A 19,616-nucleotide genomic window follows, 5' to 3' on the forward strand; every position below is an offset into this window, starting at 1 on the left:
TAATAATTCTAAAACTACTTTAACTTTTTTTTCTCTATTAGTAAATTTTAAGTCAATAATATCAATATTAAACAGTTTTAATAAGTTTTTTTCTTATTGAATAGTTTGATGCCATATTATTTTTTATTTTTTAAATAATAGTTTAAAAGTATAATTAATATTTGTAAGAAGAAGATAATTATTTGGATAATTTATTTTTCTTTTTAGTAAATTTTGGAAGTTTTTTTTCTAATAATTTGGAAACTTTTTCTGTTTTTTTTTCAACTTTTCTTATATTTTTTACTTTACTAATTATTTTTCTTTCCTTCCTTATTTTTTATAACAAATATATAATTTGATTATGCTTTTGTTATAATAAAATTAAATTTTTTTAAACCTTACAATTTTTCTAATCTATACATAGAACTTGAATATATTTTTCTAATTTTCAAGAATGTTCTACACATAATTTTCTGATTAAAAAAAATAATAATTAATTCTACAAAATCAATAAGGTCTAAAATAAATTAGACTTTCTGAAATACTTTTTAATTTTTTAGTACTCTCTAAATATAATTTATTTATAATAATATAACAAATTTACTTATACTTTCTATTATTAATTTATCTATTACAGTCAACCTTTTGTTATAATGAACCCTAGGGTCTAGACTTCAACTTCATTATAAGGTTATAGTGAAGATTTTAAGAGATTTGATTGGTTAATTCATTATAGCGAGAGGAAATTTATTATAGTTGTCTGAAAAATTCACTATATCAAGGGTTCGCTATATCAAGATTTGACTGTACTATACAGGCTAATAAAGTTTTTTCTGTTATTTGTGACATATTTATATCATTTTCTATTTCTATATTCTCTATAAAAATAGTTTGAATAGATAAGTCATTTTCCCATCTTTCATTATAATTATTACTACTTCTTGAAATATTTGAAACTGATAAATAAATAGGTTCAAAAGGATTTTGACTTTATAAAAAGTAATTTTTTTCACATTTAGATATATTATGGCTTTTTGAAAATTTTCTGAAATAAACTGTTTATTAAAAAAATTTTCTTCCATTTTTTTAAAGTATATATTTTTTATTATATATAAATATATTATAAAATAAATGACCTTTATGATAAGATTCTTTTAAACTGACCAAGACTTTTAAGATTTTAAAAAGTTTATTATAAATCTATTGACTATTTTTGTAATACAAAATTCAAGTTTGTTAAAAATATTACATAATTTATCAATAATTAAATTAAAAAAAATTTTAAAAATTATAGTAAATTTTGCTAGTAAAATGATTAATTCATGATCTGCCAGTGAACCATAAAATTTGACTATTAAAAGGCGGTGATAAGTTCATATATATTTTTAAATTTTAACAATAATTTAGAATCTGCGATTCCGGAGAAAAAATATGGGATAACTCTCCTTCTATTGGTCATAGAGATATAAAATTATTACCATTAAATGCGTACGAATAGGAGACGAATCAATAAACCGAATTTTATTTTCGTACACTTTAGATGATGAGTTATCTTTAAAATCTTTAAAAAACTAAATTTTTTTTTTTCAAATTCAAATTTTCAGCTCTTATGAAAGTGTCTTTTGGTGCTTAAAATTTTTACTGGTCTTTTATTATTAAGACAGCCAAATGGCATATTTTTATGGCTATAATATTAGTTTTCATATTATATTTTAGTAATATGTACCTTACATTGCCGGAACTGTAGATTCTGTACTATTAGTAAATATATATATAACTTTCACCGGAATTTAATAGCCAAGTTTTATGGTTCACTGGCAGATCACGAATTAATATATTATATTACACCATTTGAAATAATTTATATATAATATTATTATATGACTTACTTTATTTTCTGATTATAAAAAAGTCAAATATTGTAACAATAAAACTATACTTTACTTATATTTATTTTTTCAGCCCTCCTTTGAATAACTTGTAATTTAAAGTTGATATAATGTCATATGAACTTTTAAAATTGTGAATTAAATATAATTAGTTTAATATTTTAAGATGTTTTCTAATTGTTAAACTTTAACTTCGCTAAAGAAATAATGGCTAATATTTCTTCCTTCTGATATATTGGACAAATAATTATGAAATATTTTATAGATATTCAAGCTCATAAAATAGATGTAAATATCATTCTTATTATTACTTTGTATATATTATATAATAACAGTTTTTTTATAGAATTGTATAATAGCAAAATAGTATTTTTTTTAGAAAAATAAGATATTCTATAATAGTCATATGGATTTATTTTTTTTACATAATAACTAAAAATTATTAATAAAAATTAAGATACTAACTTTACTTGTCTTTATATTTAATAAATTACCAAAACTTTAATTTTGTGCATATTATATGTATTTACTATTGCAACTTAAAATTCCTTTAGTATTTCTCAATAATAAATATTATATAATATACTAACTAGATTGCTATAAATATAAATACTTTACAGAAACTTTAAGTTTTCAAATGATATCATTTCAATATCATTTCAATATCATTTCAATATAAATTTAATAATTAATATCGATACGATATCAAAATAAAGTATTATTATTTGATATCATTTTGATATTAAATCGATATTGAAATAATATTAAAATGATAATTAAAATGATATCAAAATGATACTGTTAAGATAAACTTAATAATATCGATTCTATATTGATTAAAAATGTTAAGTTTCTGTAAAGTATTTGTCCATTACTATTTGATATTAGATTTTGATATATACTATTGCAGCCTAAAGTTTTCTTAGTATTCCTCAATAAATGTTATATAATATACCATTACACAGGTCAAAAAGTGAAAAATCAGGCAAAAATCAGTCACCAATCAGTCATCAATTGGTGACTGATTGATGCCTGATTTTTTACTTTGCTGTAATTGCTAATATTAGATTTTGATATATACTATTGCAGCCTAAAATTCTCTTAGTATTTCTCAATAAATGTTATATAATATACTATTGTAAATTGATTTGTTGTGATCACTGATATTAGATTTTGATAAATGCTATTGCAATCTAAAATTCCTTTAGTGTTCTTCAATAATATTATATAATTTACCATTGTAGATTGAATTGCTATGATCACTGATATTAAATTTTGATATATGCTATTACAGCCTAATATTTTTTAATAAATGTTATATAATATACTATTGTAGACTGGATTGCTGTAATTGCATATAATATAAAATAAAGCATCTTTTTTGTAGAAATCAGAAAAATCTTTATTGAAATAAACGGGAAATCTTATTGCAAAAACTTATTAATTACTATAAATTGGATAATAATCAAGCTAATTTTATTCAACTCCAATAATAATAGTAAGGGAAAAGTAGATGTATTGTTAAGTTTGTTATCACCTTTCCTTCTTTTTCATGAATATTTAGTTGCTGATTAATAAATATAAATACTCAAATACTCATAGAAATTTTTAATGTAGATCAAGATCTTAATGATTGTATCACCAATATTTTAATGGAAAATAGAAGAGAAATCTATTATATTAAAATAGGTGGAGATGGCCATAATGTTAGAAGAAAGCAAAATCATGTAATGACTTTTTGTCTATTGAGATATAGTACTTAAACCTAATCATCAATTTAGGTATATTTATATATATATATATACAGTATTTGTGTTTTATTTTATTAATCCAATTGACCGAGTTAAAAAAATGCCAATTGAATTTTATTTTTCTAAAATGCGCCTAATAAATTTGTATAATTGTTTAAAAAAAATTATGCATATTTATATTTTTTTATAGTGTTATAAAAGACCTGCTTTATTTCCTGCAATTGATTTATTTAATTATATTCCTGATCTTTTACAAATTTCTGATATATTGATGGAATGTTCTTTAGAGATTTATTTAAAAGAAATGATTTTGAACAAAACGTCAAGGAAAAGATTGAAAAAAAAAATCATGAGCAGGTACATTTATTTATTTATTTTTAAATTAAATCGAAACTTTATATTTTATTTATTAGGTTAAATTATTTTTTGGAGGAACTACAAATGGGAGGTGGCAAGAAAATAAAGCCCGTTGTCTATAATATACTGGTATTTGAAAATAGACAGATTTGTGATTTAGATGATATTACTTTACCAACAATTTACTTAACTAATAATATTCCAAATGAAATAACATGTAATAACATTAATATATAAGATAATGGTTGACGAGTCTATTCATAATTTTTGTATAAATAAAATGTAAACTTGATAAAATTTAATATTTAACATGTAAAATATTTAGTACAAGGTGCATAACTACATCAATAAAAATAACTATACGATATACGATATATGATAAACACAATAGCCATCCTTGATTGTAAGCTGATTGTTGAAGAGGATAGCGTGGTAGCCGTGGTAGAATAGGTCTATATCACGATGGGTTTGATTGATTATTATTAGTTTTGCAAGTAACAAGTGAGAGTTATAGCACGTTGATGTTCTTGATTTAATAAACTGTTTTAATTGTTTTGATTATAACGGTAAATAAAAAATTTACATTTGTACTTACTCGTCAACAAATTCTCTCGAATCAGTTGTAAACTTGCAGGTAACTGTACCACATTGAAAGATTCGGTCATTTTCAACTAACTCATTACCCAGCTGAAAGTAACTTCATAATCCCTCATAATTTACAAAAAGTACGTATCCAGTTGTATTTGTTTTAGGATCTTGTCAACAATTCCAATGTTCATAATTAAGAATTTGCTTTAATCTCAGTTCCCCTTACTCACCTTTAAACGTACAATGATATTTTCGTAATGAAGATTTATATCTAAAAAGAGGCTCGTTTGAAATAAGTAAACAAAGACATTTTCAGGAAAGACATTTATTGAAAGTCTTGAAATCCCACAGAATGTTGATTGAAACCCAGAAGCCTCTTAATGAAGATTATAAATGCGCCTTGGTAAGTTACCTGGTTTTAAGGGCATCCTTTTGTTTTCTTCGTCAAACATATTTATCAGCTTATTTTCGTCATCCTCCGTAGAAAAAGCATTTTTCAACTTTTGATAAAAATGTGATTATAACTTCGTCCCAATGCTCATTCATCACTTTATCCGTATCGGTTATTGCTTAAATTTATACTGTCCATTTTCCAATCTTCCCTCATATGTGAATATTCAGCGTGAAGAGGAATTTGATCAAGATAACACGGTATGCCAAAAATAATTTCCTTACAATGGCATTGCTATGTTTTTAGTCGATCAGATCATTAAAAACGAGTGGAACACATGTTTATGATTATTATGTCGACATCGTAAAATCAATTCATTAATTCATTAATTCAATTTCATCAAATCGGGAGGAAGAATATAGTAGTATAATTAATTAAATTGCGATAAAAGCTATGAAATTTGGGTTTCTAATTTCCTCTTACCTTATCACTTTTTGCTCCCTTAACGATGACATTCGAAATTTTCCTCCGACGTCCTTTTAATACTTGTCTCAATTTTTGTACTGTTTTTGGTAAATTTCGATTTAAATAGTTTAAATAAGCATAGTCAAACCCATTTTTTTCAAAAAAGAAACAAGTCTTCTTCAGGAGTAATAGTAGCACAAGAAGAAGCCACATCACAAACATTAGAACATGATATAAATAAACATTACGAAGAAGAAAGTGAAGATTGGTGGGAAGTTTATCGATCGTACAAATATGAAACAACAGATAATCTTGGAGATTTATTTAGAGTCGAAGCTCAAGTCATAAATAAACAACATGCTGAATTACATGATTTACAAAAAGCGGGTATTTAAAACTTAAGATACAGAAACACAAGAGGTTTATAATGCTGGAATTGGATTTCAGCAGTTTCAAACTAATTATAATACTAGTACAATTGCTGCTGCAGGAACTATACAACATCAAGATGATGATTTAGTAGACGTAAAGCAATATCAGCGAATTCATGTTTTTCAATATAGTGTAAGAGGAATGTTAATCGATGAATATGAGGAAGAACGATTAGCTATCAACTGGAAATCGATATATTTAATCAATGGGAATATTCTAGCGAACACGAAAATAGTCAATCTGATGAATTGGGTTTTAAAATTTTGCACACATAATATAATCTAGTTAATCTCAATTTTTACAATGTTTAGCGTGTGAATTTCCTGCTTAGTCGTACATGTGATGTTCTTGATTATATCACAATTTGAAAATCATTTCCCGTTTAATCTGATAATTCTGCTGATGATCTATTAACGAAATAAATTTCAACTTTTGCTTCTTTGTTTAAACTATTTGGAATGACAGGCGTAAATTCTCCAAAGTCCACATTATATCACTGGATTAATAATTCCTCAAAAAAATTGTTACTTGATTTTCGTCCCCTGCATAAGCACTATACTCGCAGAATTATCCCTTCAGTTTGCATTCCTTTCACTGATCTTAAAAAACATTTATTTGAACTTCCCTCAAAGTCTTTACCATTTGCAGTATTAGAACCTCACGATAACGCAGGTATTACTCAAAAATTGCTTATAGATCAAGGTTGGAATGTTCCTTGGATTTTTGTTGAGGGAGAAGAATTATGGGAAGTTAGTCGAGAGCTTGGAATTTTAGAAGAAATCGATGATGGTCCAAATAATGAATTCAAAAATCGACTTAAATGGACGTTATTTCAACCTAGTCCATTTTTGGTGAGAACTATAGATCGTATCGAAGAATCACTTAAACATTTATCATCGAATCATGTTGTTAATTGTCTCGATATTGCTTGCGGAAATGGAAGAGATGCTGCGTGGTTAAGTTCGCGTCAAACTATTGATTGGCGAGTTACCGCAGTTGACGCAATGTCAGTAGCCCTAGATCGTACAAGACAATTAGCATCAGATTTAGACGTGTTATTTAAAATTCAAACTTTTCACGCTAAAATCATGGTAGATGGATCTGTCAAAAGATATCAAGAATCTTTGTCATCACAAACATCTATGAAAGATGGAGATGGTGCCTCTGAGATGATCAAAACTCGACCAAAATTTGATAATATTCCTGAAAAAGAGATTGAATTTCTAAATAAAGAATACGATCTCGTGATTTCGATTCGTTTCTTACGTCGGGAATTCTTATCCAATATGGCAAGTCTTGTAAAACCTCGTGGATTTCTTTTAATTAGCACATTCGTTAATGATGGAAGACATACTTATAAGAATCCGCGAAGTAATTCTCATAGATTAGAGCTTGGTGAACTTGCTACTAAATTTCGAAAAGGATTTGAAATTATAAATGATGAAATTGAATTAATCGAAGATGGAAGACCGGTTAATTCATTTTTAGCAAGAAAGAAAATATAGTACATTTACAAAAGTGACACTCGTGACCTGCGTATATTATCATCAGTCACGTCGTACGGGTCAAGAAGGCTACATTTGTCATTTTTCTGCATTATATTATTTATTTATTTATTTATCTTTTTTTTTATCAATTAAAGCTAAAATGAAGCGGTAAAAATTGGATTGTCAATTTATGTTTATTTCCATAGTCAAAATATTGAAAATCACAACAAAGTACCTGTTGTGACATAGATATACTTTTTGATAATGACACAAAAAAGAAAAAAAAGAAAAGACGACTTTTTGACATAAGGTGATGTCAGAACATATGCAGTGTACAAGGTGCACAGAATAGTAAAAAAATGACGTCTAAGATAAAAAAACTCCTTTTTTTTACACAAAACCAATTAATTATATAATTATATTCTTCCTTGTCGAGTGAATTAGTTAGTTCTTTAATTCTTAAGCGCGACATTTTCGTGTTATTAATAATTATAACCAGGCGTTACGTTAGTGAACGATTAAAACTTATTAACCGCAACGTGTGTTTGAGAAAAATCTTTTTGTTCGAGTTTTGTTCACGATTGTAGCGATTCTCTTTTGCGATAAATTTATCTATAAAACTCATTTTGTGTTCTTTCATTTCGCTTTTTTTCTTCTAAAAACTTAGTTTTGGACTTATCATTAGATAGATTTTTTAGCCTATCATATGAAATAATAATTGATATATTCAAAATTCTTGAAAAGAAATATTTGATACAATATTACAATGACACATCCTTCAGTTCAAAGAACTGCTTACCAAAATTCATATTACCCAGAAACACTTCCACAGCCCACCACTTCTTCCTCATCTCGTCCATCTCAACCGGCGCCACAAACAGCTCAAGCACTTCCTGGAACTTTTCCAACAGCTCGTAACGCATATCATCCTCAACCCACATTACAACAATCTTCAGAACAGTCCTTGCCACATTATCATCCACCAACGTCAGCGCATCCTCATCCACCACCTGCTCACCCTCCTACTTCGCCACCATTAACGCCTTTTCCTCCGGATATGAATGGTAGCGCACCTAGAACACGTCCAGATGTCGCAAATGGCTTACTTAAAAAAGAAATGTATGAATATAAAGCTCCATGGCCTGTGTACGGTTTAGATTGGTCCAAACGACCTGGCGAAAAATCATTTAGGCTTGCCCTGGGAAGTTTTCTTGAAGAATTTTCCAATAAGGTTCGTTTTGTCAGAACTTTACTTTTCTGATAGCGAATGATCATTGATTTTATCCCAATGTCATAATATAATTCCAATGAGGTCGTTTAAACTATGTTTATCTAAACACAACATTCAACAGGTTCTAATTCCTGTTGTGTTTTATTAATAACACGTTTTTACAACAATAAAAATATAATGACATGTCGAAATTCTGGATTTCATACTAATGTTTTACTTTATTTATTAAAGCTACAAATTATTACGCTTGCCGAGCTTGCTTATGATGATTACGTTCGAACTCCTAATACTGACTTTGTAAAAATCGCTGAAGCAGATCATCATTATCCAATTACTAAAGTATTATGGGAGCCATTCAGGGTTGGTTTTTTTTTATTGACCATATAAAACATGCTCAAACTAAACTGATCAATTAAAATTTAAATAAATTTTAGGGAGGTTTAAATACTCCTGACTTATTAGCAACAGCTGCTGACCACTTGCGATTGTGGGAAATTACGGATGAAATAAATAATGCAAGCAATACAATTGGCGCTAATAGTCACACTGGATTTAGACAAAAAAAATTAAATCACAAATCAATATTAACTAATGTAAGGCTAATATATTTTAAAATTAGATTTTAGATAAAAATTAATAACAACACTTTTTAACATAGACGAAAGCTGATTTTAATGCTCCACTTACATCCTTTGATTGGAATGAAGTCGATCCAACACTAGCAGTAACATCAAGCATTGATACGACATGCACAGTGTGGAATGTTGAAACAAGACAAGCAAAGACGCAGCTTATTGCTCATGATAAAGAAGTTTATGATGTAGCATTTGCAACTAGCTCGACTGATGTCTTTGCAAGTGTTGGTGCAGATGGAAGTGTTAGAATGTTCGATTTGAGGTTAGAATTATTCCTCATAATGTTGTTATTTTTAAAAGGAAATTTAACATTTCTTGTTTTCTCTTTCAAATTAATAGAGCACTAGAACATTCTACAATTATATACGAAACAGTAATGCCACATCCATCACAAGTAAATGCATCTAACCAAACACAGTCTACTGCATTGCTTAGGTTATGTTTTAACAAAATTGAGCCTCAATATTTGGCTACCTTCCATATGGATTCTACTGATGTTCAGATACTAGATGTAAGAGTTCCCGGTGTTCCCGTTGCAGAATTAAGAGGCCATTCATCAACTGTTAATTGCGTCAATTGGGCACCAAACCATAGAGGATATCTCTGTAGTGGTGGTTAGTAATATATACTATCTGAGTGAATATTTTTTTTCCATAATTAAATTTAATATTATTTTACAGGAGACGATTCTCAAGTACTAGTTTGGGATATAAATAATATGTCAATGTCTCATAATAATGTTAATAGATATAACCAGGATCCAATCTTGGCTTATAAAGCTGCTAATGAAATTTGTCAATTAAGTTGGAGTTGCAAATGTCCTGATTGGGTAGCAATTGGATTTGGAAACACTGTACAAGCTCTGAGGGTATAAGTGTGCTATACTTGGTTTTTGGACAAAGTACAAGACTGGATTTTTTCAAATGTTTATTAAGAAAAATTTTACTTGGTAATGATATTCTTGCCAAAGTTAATAGATTAACTCATTCTTATTTGATATATATTCATTCATAAATATAAATTATTTCGGTTATAATGAAAAAAAAATTTTTTTTTTGATTAAATACTGGAACAAAATTAACCAATTTAAAGTATAGGATTAGAATCCTTTTATATCACTTGTAAATAGATTTTTCACATAACTTTCTTTTATTCATTTTTAATAACAATTTCATTTATTTGATAGTAATCTGATTGTTACTATATTTTTATTTTGTTTTACTTCATACTTTATTTTACTTTTCCAATTAAAAAAAATATATATATATTTATATATAAATATATATCAGATATATTATATAAAAAAAAAATTATTTTTATTTTTTGGAAATTACTAAATTTCACCAGTGGTACTATAAAATTTTATATTATTATATATGTAATTTTTTATTATGTAGCCATCATAAAATTTGTTACCAATATCTGTTTTGCATTTTTATTATTTATTCTCTATTTGTTTACTGGTAATTGTTACTACTGAAAACAAATCAATAAACTAATAATTTTAGTTAAAATTCATTTGATATTAAAAAATTTAGACTTTAGAGTTTCTATTTAAATAAAAAGTAATTTCTTATAGTAATTGAATCTGATTTTAAAGGTAGTAATATAGGATAAGTTTCAATAAAGTTTCATTATATTTTTTATTAATATTTAAAAATATATATAGAATTTCTATTATCTAAATTAATTCAATATATATTTTTTTAATAATGAAAATCTGGTTATTAAAATTTAAAATATATAATATATCTATATAATAAAAATATTAAAATATCCAGAAATATAAAAAATAACATAATATATAAATTAAATTAACTAGAAATCACTTAATTATTATTATTGAAATTAAAATTAATCTTGTTGAATATTTTTATTTATTTAAAATATTCTTAATTTCTTTTAATTAATTTCTTTTACATTTTAAAACTTTAAATTTATTACTTCTACTATTAATTAAAGCTTATTTAATCACAAAAAAAAATACCTATTACTTATTAGTAAATTCATATTAATTGAAATTAATATCAATGATATTATTCAAATTAGCTTATATAATATATAATTAATTTGCATTTTTTTTTTATTTTAAACAATTGTAATCTAATTTGATTAAACGTATAAACAGTAGAATTTAAAAATAAAAATACTATTATAATGTTATAATATCTATAAATAAATTTTATATAATTACTATATATTATATTCCAGATATTTTAAAGTTTAATCCTATATTTTTTTCTATTATACAAATTTTTACTATTGATATAAAAGGTATTTAAAACTTATAAAATAATTAAAATATTGTTATATATTACAACTAGATTATAACTAATTTCTATTCAGGGTGATTTAACAATTTTTTATCTAAAGTGATTTAATCTGATAATTTTATATATTTTTATATAATTTACCTAGTGATATTACCTTATTGGCTAATTAATATACTAATCATTTCTTATGTTTATTTTTTTTAAATATACTCAGATAATCTTTTTTTTTTCTTTAAGCTTTTTCACTCCTTTGCACAGTACTTAAGATATGTTTTCTTTTTTTTTTCATTTGCTTCTTGCATTTTGTTTCCTACTAATTTTATTTTATTTTTTTAGGTTCTTTAACTCTTTTAGTTTTGCAATTAATTTTTTATTTCATTTTTATATTTCATTTCTTACATTTTGTATTTCACTCTTTTAAATCTTTCAGTTTTTCTCTACAATTACTAAAGTATGTTTTTTATTTTTTTGTTTTCGTTTATTTATTACATGTAATTTTTGTTTCTTACTAGTTCTTACTAACTTTATTTTTTCTTTTATTTTATGGGTTTGGTTTTTACTTAGGTTCTCTGTTTATCTTATTTTTATTCCTTCTTCATTTTTTGTTTTTTTTTTCATCTCTTTGTTTTTTTTGCTTTTTTTATTCTTTTTTCTATTTTTTCTTCATTCCTTTCATTTTTTTTTATTTCTACTTCATTTCTTTCATTTCTTTCATTTCTTTTATTTTTATTTCATTCCCGCTTTATCTTTTTTATTCCTTTACACTACCTTTTATTCTTTCTATTTCTTTTTACTCCATTTCGTCTCCCCTTCATTCTTTTCATTTTCTTCATTTCCATTTGATCTTTTTCCTTTTATTTCTTTTACTTCTCCTTTATTCCATTTCATTTTTTTCTTTAATTCCCTTTACTTCTTTTATTTCCTTTCACTTTCTCTATTTTTTTCATTCACCCTCATTCTTTTTCTTTTTTTATTATATATTCTCTTTTCTTTATTATTATAACTCATTTTTTTTGTTATTCTTATTAAAAAATTTAGTATTTTAAATAGTATGAATTTGTTTTTTTCAATTAATGATTCATGTAATTTATTAAAAATTAATAAATTGCTATAAATTTTTAATGCAAAAATAATCTAAGTATGTTTATTATATATTTAATAAAATTTAACCAATCAAAAAATTTTTAAAAATTTACAGAGGATTTATATGCAAATTACAAAGTGAGAAATATTAAAATTTGAATAAGTGGGTGATCTTCACTCAAAAAGAAAATTTACTTTTTTAGAAGTACTATATATCATAGAAAGATATTATAATCTGTGATATATGGTATTTAAAATTAAATTTTATAATACTAAATACTATCTAATTGGCAATTTTTTATATAAGTTAAAATCAATACTATTAGATATATATCAAATACTAAATATGTGTAAAATATATATATGATATATATAATAATACAATATGCAGCAATTATAAATATATTGAATACTAATATTTGTAATATAGATATCATGTATATAATATATATATATACAGTCAATTCTAAATATAATGAATTTTTTGTTTCAGAAAGTTTAATTATAATATATTAAACTGACTAGCTAGTTTTATTTATAAGTAATTTAGGCCAAATTGTAATACTGGCTAAAATTATAATTTCATTTAATATAAATTTTAAAAAATTACTAGTAATTCTGTCTAGCATTATAAAATTGGTCTAAATGATTACTAAACCATTTATTATAGAAAGTATAAAGTTATTATATAGCTGATATATAGGAATTAATTAAGTTCAGTTCAGATGTATTATATAATGTTTTATTAGTAAAATTATTATTGCGGCAGATTTATAAAATTTGGCAAAAATCCTGCTACGCTCTCGGGAATTAAAATTGGCTTACAGAAATATTAAGCTTTTTTCCTAAAAAATGTCAAATATGACACATCTTTAACACTGAAAAAATTGGTTAAGTAATGGAAAAATTGATTAGACGCAAGATTTGGAGTATAAAAAATTTTTAGGATTCATTTTTGTCTGTTCACTAATAAATTTGGGAAATTTAATAACTAAAATATTGTCAAATATTTATTTAATTTAACATAACAGACAAATTTAGGGTATTTTATAAATCTACCGTAATATTTATAAAAAATTAGTTTTGAAAATTATAATTCAATATAATAATAAAACAAAATTCCAGTACATTATAACTAAAATTAACTGTATAATATCAGGTTATTTAGATATACAGTATATATATTTTTTTATTTATAATATAACTGGTCGAAACCCTATTTAAACATTAAACTGTACAGAAAATAAATAGATGAGAGTTCTCTACTTCCACTATGCAATAAGAATGTCTAGGTATATTTGTGTCAAATGACACTTCGCACTAAAAAGAAATAAAACAAATAACAAAAAACAAAATGAAAATATAAAGGTTAAAGCTGATAACAAAACTACCCTATAATTACTACACTCCTAAAACTAAGCCTCACTGATCATTCTATATGGAATTCCTTAAGATACTCTTAATTTTCTTAGCATTGATTTAATATCAGCTAAGCCGCCTAAATTCTTGTCAATTTTCTTGGCTCGCTTAATTTTCTTTAAAGCTCTAAATAGTTCAGATTAGTTTAGGTTGAAGAGTAATCCAGAATCAGACTAAAAAATTACTTCATTTCGGCCTGATCTGAATTATGTTAAAAAGATAACCCAAAATTGGATAGAATCAAGACCAGTTATTTAATTTGGTTTGAATTCAGTCTATAACAAAAAATGAAATTCTAATTGGCTGTTATAATATTACATGTCCAAAATTAAAATTTTTACCAAAATTATAACTGTATTCTAATTCCATAATTCTGGCTCTGTAATGAACTACCTGATATGTGTAGCTTTGATTTAAGCCTATATTTGTTTTGTGTAATGTATATACTATATAAGGAAATTATACGTCTTTACGCACTAATATTACATAAAATGAACATGCATTTAAACAAAACTACACATGCAAGAAGCATTGCACAACCAAGAATTATAAAATTAAAATACAGGCAAATTTTTGGTCCAGTCCAATTCCAATCTGTTTAATTCAATTTAGATTAGATTTATAATCCTAGACCAGACTGAACCAGACTAAATATTTTAGTCTGGATTGAAGCATCAACCCAAATTGAACTAATTATAATTTTTGGTCTGGATTGCTGGATTAGATCCAGACCAGTTAGAGCTTTATTTTAGATCAAGGGCTTTCCAAAGAGCCTAAATTTATAAAAAACGGATAAGTGAATTCCAAGATATTTGCATTTAAGTATATTAAAAAGTTCATACCTCAACTTTAAATATAAATATCTCTAGATTTAATGATTCAATTAGTGAGCTTTTTTTTCGCCTATAAAGTTTAGAACAAAAGCTTTTTAAAAATTGACAAAATTGGGAACCTATTATAACTGTATAGTAAATAGTAATTTAGATTTATAATTTGTGTCAAAAAGATAATTTCAAAAAGCCTAAAATTACAGAAAATGGATTAGTGAATCTTGATATATTTGCATCTAAAAATGGTAATACAAACTCTGATATAAAATACTTTACAGAAACTTCAAGATCATAGTGATGGCTTAATGTGCAATAACTGCATTATAAATACATAGTGATCACATTATGTAATTGTAAAGAAATTACATATATGCAGTTACTGCGCATTAAGCCATTGCTATGATTTTGGAGTTTCTGTAAAGTAGTGTTTTGCACAAATCGATTTGTGATATGATGTAATTCTGATTACTCCTGAATAATAAAAACATATTTTGCGAATAACTTTTGATCTAGTAGTCCAATTTTGATAATCATTATTAAAATTGGATCACTAGATCCTAAGATAATAATTTTTGAAGGTCAAATTGAATCTGAATTAAATCCGAATCAAATCAAATTTCAGAAGAAAAATTTGATTCATACGGAATACTACTGTAAAGTAATTATTTTTATTGTTTGAAAATATCTATTATGATACCATCTTTTATATAATGTTTTTATTATACTTTTATAAACATTTATAGCTATTAAGACTATATAAATTTTTATTTTACTTTATATCTTATTAAAATATACTTACTTTTTAATAATATATGTTAAAAATTTCATATATATGAGAAATGGATTTTTTATTAGTGAAATGAGTTTTTTTATATCTCTTTTATATTTAATAATTTAAGTTTTGCAAATATAAATTTTGTTCAACTTATTATTTAGTCAAGTGATCATCAATCAGATGATTTTTTGATATTATAAAATAATTTTGAGTAACAAAAATTGTGAAAATCAATTCAATAACTTTTTAATATAAAGTAAACAAATCAGCCCATATGTACAGTTTTACAATAAATATATATCTAGTATTTTTCTTTTAAAAATCTTAAAAAAAAAACTATGTAATTTAGTAATATAAAAATTTTTCTATATAAAATTTTTTAAATATTTTTTAATAAAATTATTACAGGCAAATTTGCCTGCAATTTTACCAAATTTTGACTCTCATCTAATTTTATGAAAAATAAAGCAATTTTAATAAAATTTTTTTTTAAGATAGTTTAAATTATATATTGTGCAGCAATTATTATCATTTATTAATTATATATTAGAAAATTGAAAATTACCCATTGGTCAAATTTGGTATGAAAAACAACTTTTGTTAATATAATTTTGATGTTTAAAAGTAGGATTTTGACTTTATATAAAACCTTAATAAAAATTTTATTATACATTTTAATTATATACTCATAAAAATTAATTTTTTTTATCTCTATTTTGTTTATTATAATGCAAAATTTTTATAATGAAATAAAAAGTTATAATAAATATTCAAATAGAGAAAAAATATGGTAAGAAAAGTTAGATTTTATTATATAAAAATTTTAATACTATTTTTGCAGGTTAATTTTTCATCCAATTTTAATGATCAACTGCATATATATCTAACTCATCCAATTTATAGCTAAAATGTAAATCAATTTGGCTGCAAAATTATGTGATGATCTGGCCAAAATTAAAGAATTTTTATAGCATCATTTATTCTAATTTAGAATTGTGGACAAATTTGCCCATAAAATGGTTTAAAGGATAAAATTATTAATGTTTTTTAAGTGAAAATAAAAAAAATGGCAGGTTATTAGTGTAATTTTATGTAAATAAATAATTATTAATTAATTAACTATTAGTAAGATTTTATCTATATGTAAAGTCAAATTGGTTTTCTAAACCTTTTTTAAGAGTTTAGTAAAAGTTGTAGAACAGAATAAAATACATAATATAAATAAATTTTAAGATTTTAATATATATAAATAATGAATGTGACATGTTTAACTTTCTAAATCTTTATAAAATATAATTTGCCAAGTTTTTATTAATGCAAAAACTTGTTTATAAGTCAATTACTTAAAAAAATAACTTTTGATAAGAAAATAATATTTTTAATATAAATAAACAAACCCTTTTTTTTTTTAATTTACCTTATAATTATATCGCTAATAAAATTTTTTATGGGTTTTTATATATAGTCAAAAAAACAATCTATCTTACATGAATATATTTATTAAATAATTTGTTATTTGTGCTTATATTACTTATATTTTGCAATTTCTACTTTTTTGATTTATTTTACTCTTTCTTTTTCTTAACTTTTGATAAAACCCTAAATATACTGATAGTAATACAGATAGGATCCCAAATATCACATATATAACTCATAACTGATCTGCATGAATTTAGCACTTTTTGCTTTTACTAAAATAGACCTAATTTGCTAAAAATTAAATTATCATATTTTAAATTTATACTAATTTGCTAAAATTCAAATCAGTAAATTTAATTGTCAATTTACTAAAATTAATAATCTTTTTTGTTTATTATCAATAAATAAATAATTAATTAATATAAATTAAACTGTTAATTTTTATAATTTATAATTAAAAATATGTAGATTATAGATAAAATAATAAATAATAAATTAAATATAAATAATTATTAAAAAATAAAATGTTGCGAAACTAACCAAATAGCTTTTGGCCTGCATTATGCTTAATTTTGGCTGGCATTATACTTAATTTTGGTCAAAATATAACTTAGACCTTGAAACTAATATTTTTAAAAATATTATCTATAAAAGTTAAAAAAAAGAATAAGTTAAATTTTAAAAAAAGTATCAATTTGCTTAAATATAAAATATGACTTTGTAAAATCAACACAATTTACTAAAACTCTTAATTATGACTATTAATTAATTTTCAATTAATTTGCTTTATCTAAAATTATGAATTTAACCTAATTTTGATTGAATTTGCTAAAACTTAAATGTGAGTTATATATATGATGTTTGGAATTCTATAAACTCTTTTCCTTTTTCTTGTTTTCTTTAATATGGCACAGTACTTGTTAAATATCTTTAGTTTTTAATTGTTTATTAACTTGAAAAAAGAAAAGAAACTTATACCACTCCTTGAACTTATCACCCTTGGTTTAGCAGTTATTAATATCCAGAAATATAACAAAGTTACTCAACTATATACTAGTTTTGTTAAAACTTTTTTTAAAATTTTCTTTGAAAAATGAAAAAAAATTTTTTTAACGAGTTTTATAAGAAAAGTACTTTATGTTATTGTAGATATTAATTTCATCATAGTGTTTATCAAAGTATTTACTAATATTCATAAATAGCACTTATTAAATACAAGATGCATTGAAAAAGTATCTATAAATGTTAAATTAAAGTATTAAAAAAATACTTAAAAAATTAATAATTAATAAATAATAAAATATTGCATTATTTAAGTATTTTATTTTTTTATTACTTAATAAATACAAATTTTTAATACTTATCAAATACTGCCATTTGATAAATATAAGACTCCCATTTAGTTAAACTTCGTGATGTTATCTATTTAGCTGTGCTTATTTTAGCAATAAAAAAAGCTTTTATATTGGTTTTGAATAAACCGTATCTTTCACTTTTTCTTTTTTAAAAGTTTTTTCTTTTTCTGAAAGTTGGCTTGGTGGAAATTTTTTACATCAAAATCACATGATCAATCAAAATTGGAAAGCTGAAATAAGAATGAAATAATGAAATGATTGGCTATTAATCAAAATTTTTGATATGCTACCATTACGATGTTAGACCAACTGAAACCTTATGTTTACTGAATAGCAATATTTAATAAGCATTAAAATTTTATATTTATTAAGCAATTAATGCTTAATATATTAAATAAGTACTAAATTTTAATATTTATTAACCATTTAATTTATTAAGCATTTTATTAGTATTTTAAGTAAATACTCAAATGCATTTTACCATCATACCTTATATTTTATAAGTGCTAATAATAAATATTATTAATAAATTACTTTAACTAACATCGTGATGTCAATTATTTAATGGTTAAAATTTTAACAACTTGAAGAATTCTACATTTGGCCTATGGAAAGATTAATACTAACTGAAGGTCTTATACAGGTTGGATGGAATTATAATCTTATTGGAGAATTTTTTAAGTTACAAAAATTTTTTTTTTTTGAAATTACATGTTTAGTTAACAATAATTAGTATAGGAAATTTTAGATATAATTTTTAATTTTTTTTTTAATGAATTGTATTTAGATATTTTCCAATTTTATTTAGAATATGATAAATTTTTAATTAATACAAATTTTATTTGTTTCTAATTCTTTAATTATAGTCTTCTTTCCTGTTTGCCCTTTTTTAGGTAAGTTTTATCCTTTTTTATATAATCCATTTGATTTAAGCAGGCAAGCTTTTAAATTTTAGTGACTCTATTAGCTAGCTTTTATAATTTAGTATTTTTGTAGTAATAAGTATTTTTGTACTGAACATGCATGTATAATCAAGTTATACTTTCATACCATTACATTAATATCAATAAAATTCTCGATTGGCTTAATGAAAAAAAAAAGATGTCCAGGGTCCTATACAGGTAGTATAGATTTCTAAAATAAATTTGAATACAGGAATTTAAAAAAAAATGAATAATTATTTTTTGTTTTTACACCGTTTTTTATTTGATAATATTACATTTTATATAGAACTATTAGTTAAAAAAAAAAATATCT

General features: G+C 23.7%; 4 protein-coding genes across 4 annotated transcripts; 3 read left to right on the forward strand and 1 right to left on the reverse strand.

Moving 5' to 3' along the window:
- Positions 1-4,274: 4,274 nt before the first annotated feature.
- On the reverse strand, positions 4,275-5,016 carry OCT59_029523 (uncharacterized protein; the record flags this gene model as incomplete). Its single annotated transcript, XM_066144505.1, has 4 exons — positions 4,275-4,428; positions 4,572-4,663; positions 4,795-4,835; positions 4,977-5,016. The coding sequence occupies 4 exons, from the start codon at positions 5,014-5,016 to the stop codon at positions 4,275-4,277; spliced, it is 327 nt and encodes a 108-aa protein (XP_065994744.1).
- Positions 5,017-5,463: 447 nt separating this feature from the next.
- Positions 5,464-6,137, forward strand: OCT59_029524 (uncharacterized protein; the record flags this gene model as incomplete). The annotated part of the gene is made up of 3 exons (XM_066144513.1): positions 5,464-5,527; positions 5,604-5,807; positions 5,911-6,137. 3 exons carry the CDS (start codon positions 5,464-5,466, stop codon positions 6,135-6,137), a joined length of 495 nt encoding a protein of 164 aa, XP_065994745.1.
- Positions 6,138-6,295: 158 nt separating this feature from the next.
- OCT59_029525 (uncharacterized protein) lies at positions 6,296-7,489 on the forward strand. Its single transcript, XM_025330473.2, has one exon. The coding sequence runs from the start codon at positions 6,311-6,313 to the stop codon at positions 7,355-7,357; it is 1,047 nt and encodes a 348-aa protein (XP_025175693.2). The 5' UTR covers positions 6,296-6,310; the 3' UTR covers positions 7,358-7,489.
- Positions 7,490-8,105: 616 nt separating this feature from the next.
- OCT59_029526 (uncharacterized protein) lies at positions 8,106-10,505 on the forward strand (the record flags this gene model as incomplete). The annotated part of the gene is made up of 6 exons (XM_025318580.2): positions 8,106-8,570; positions 8,802-8,930; positions 9,005-9,163; positions 9,229-9,467; positions 9,545-9,819; positions 9,886-10,505. The coding sequence occupies 6 exons, from the start codon at positions 8,106-8,108 to the stop codon at positions 10,077-10,079; spliced, it is 1,461 nt and encodes a 486-aa protein (XP_025175692.1). The 3' UTR covers positions 10,080-10,505.
- Between the last annotated feature and the right edge of the window lie 9,111 nt (positions 10,506-19,616).

The sequence above is a fragment of the Rhizophagus irregularis genome, chromosome 9 (genome assembly GCF_026210795.1).
Source record: "Rhizophagus irregularis chromosome 9, complete sequence".
In the NCBI taxonomy this organism is placed as follows: domain Eukaryota; kingdom Fungi; phylum Glomeromycota; class Glomeromycetes; order Glomerales; family Glomeraceae; genus Rhizophagus; species Rhizophagus irregularis.

What these genes read in the sequence shown, in the direction of transcription:
- OCT59_029525 (XM_025330473.2), top strand. Translation starts at nt 6,311, where the DNA reads ATGACAGGCGTAAATTCTCCAAAGTCCACATTATATCACTGGATTAAT.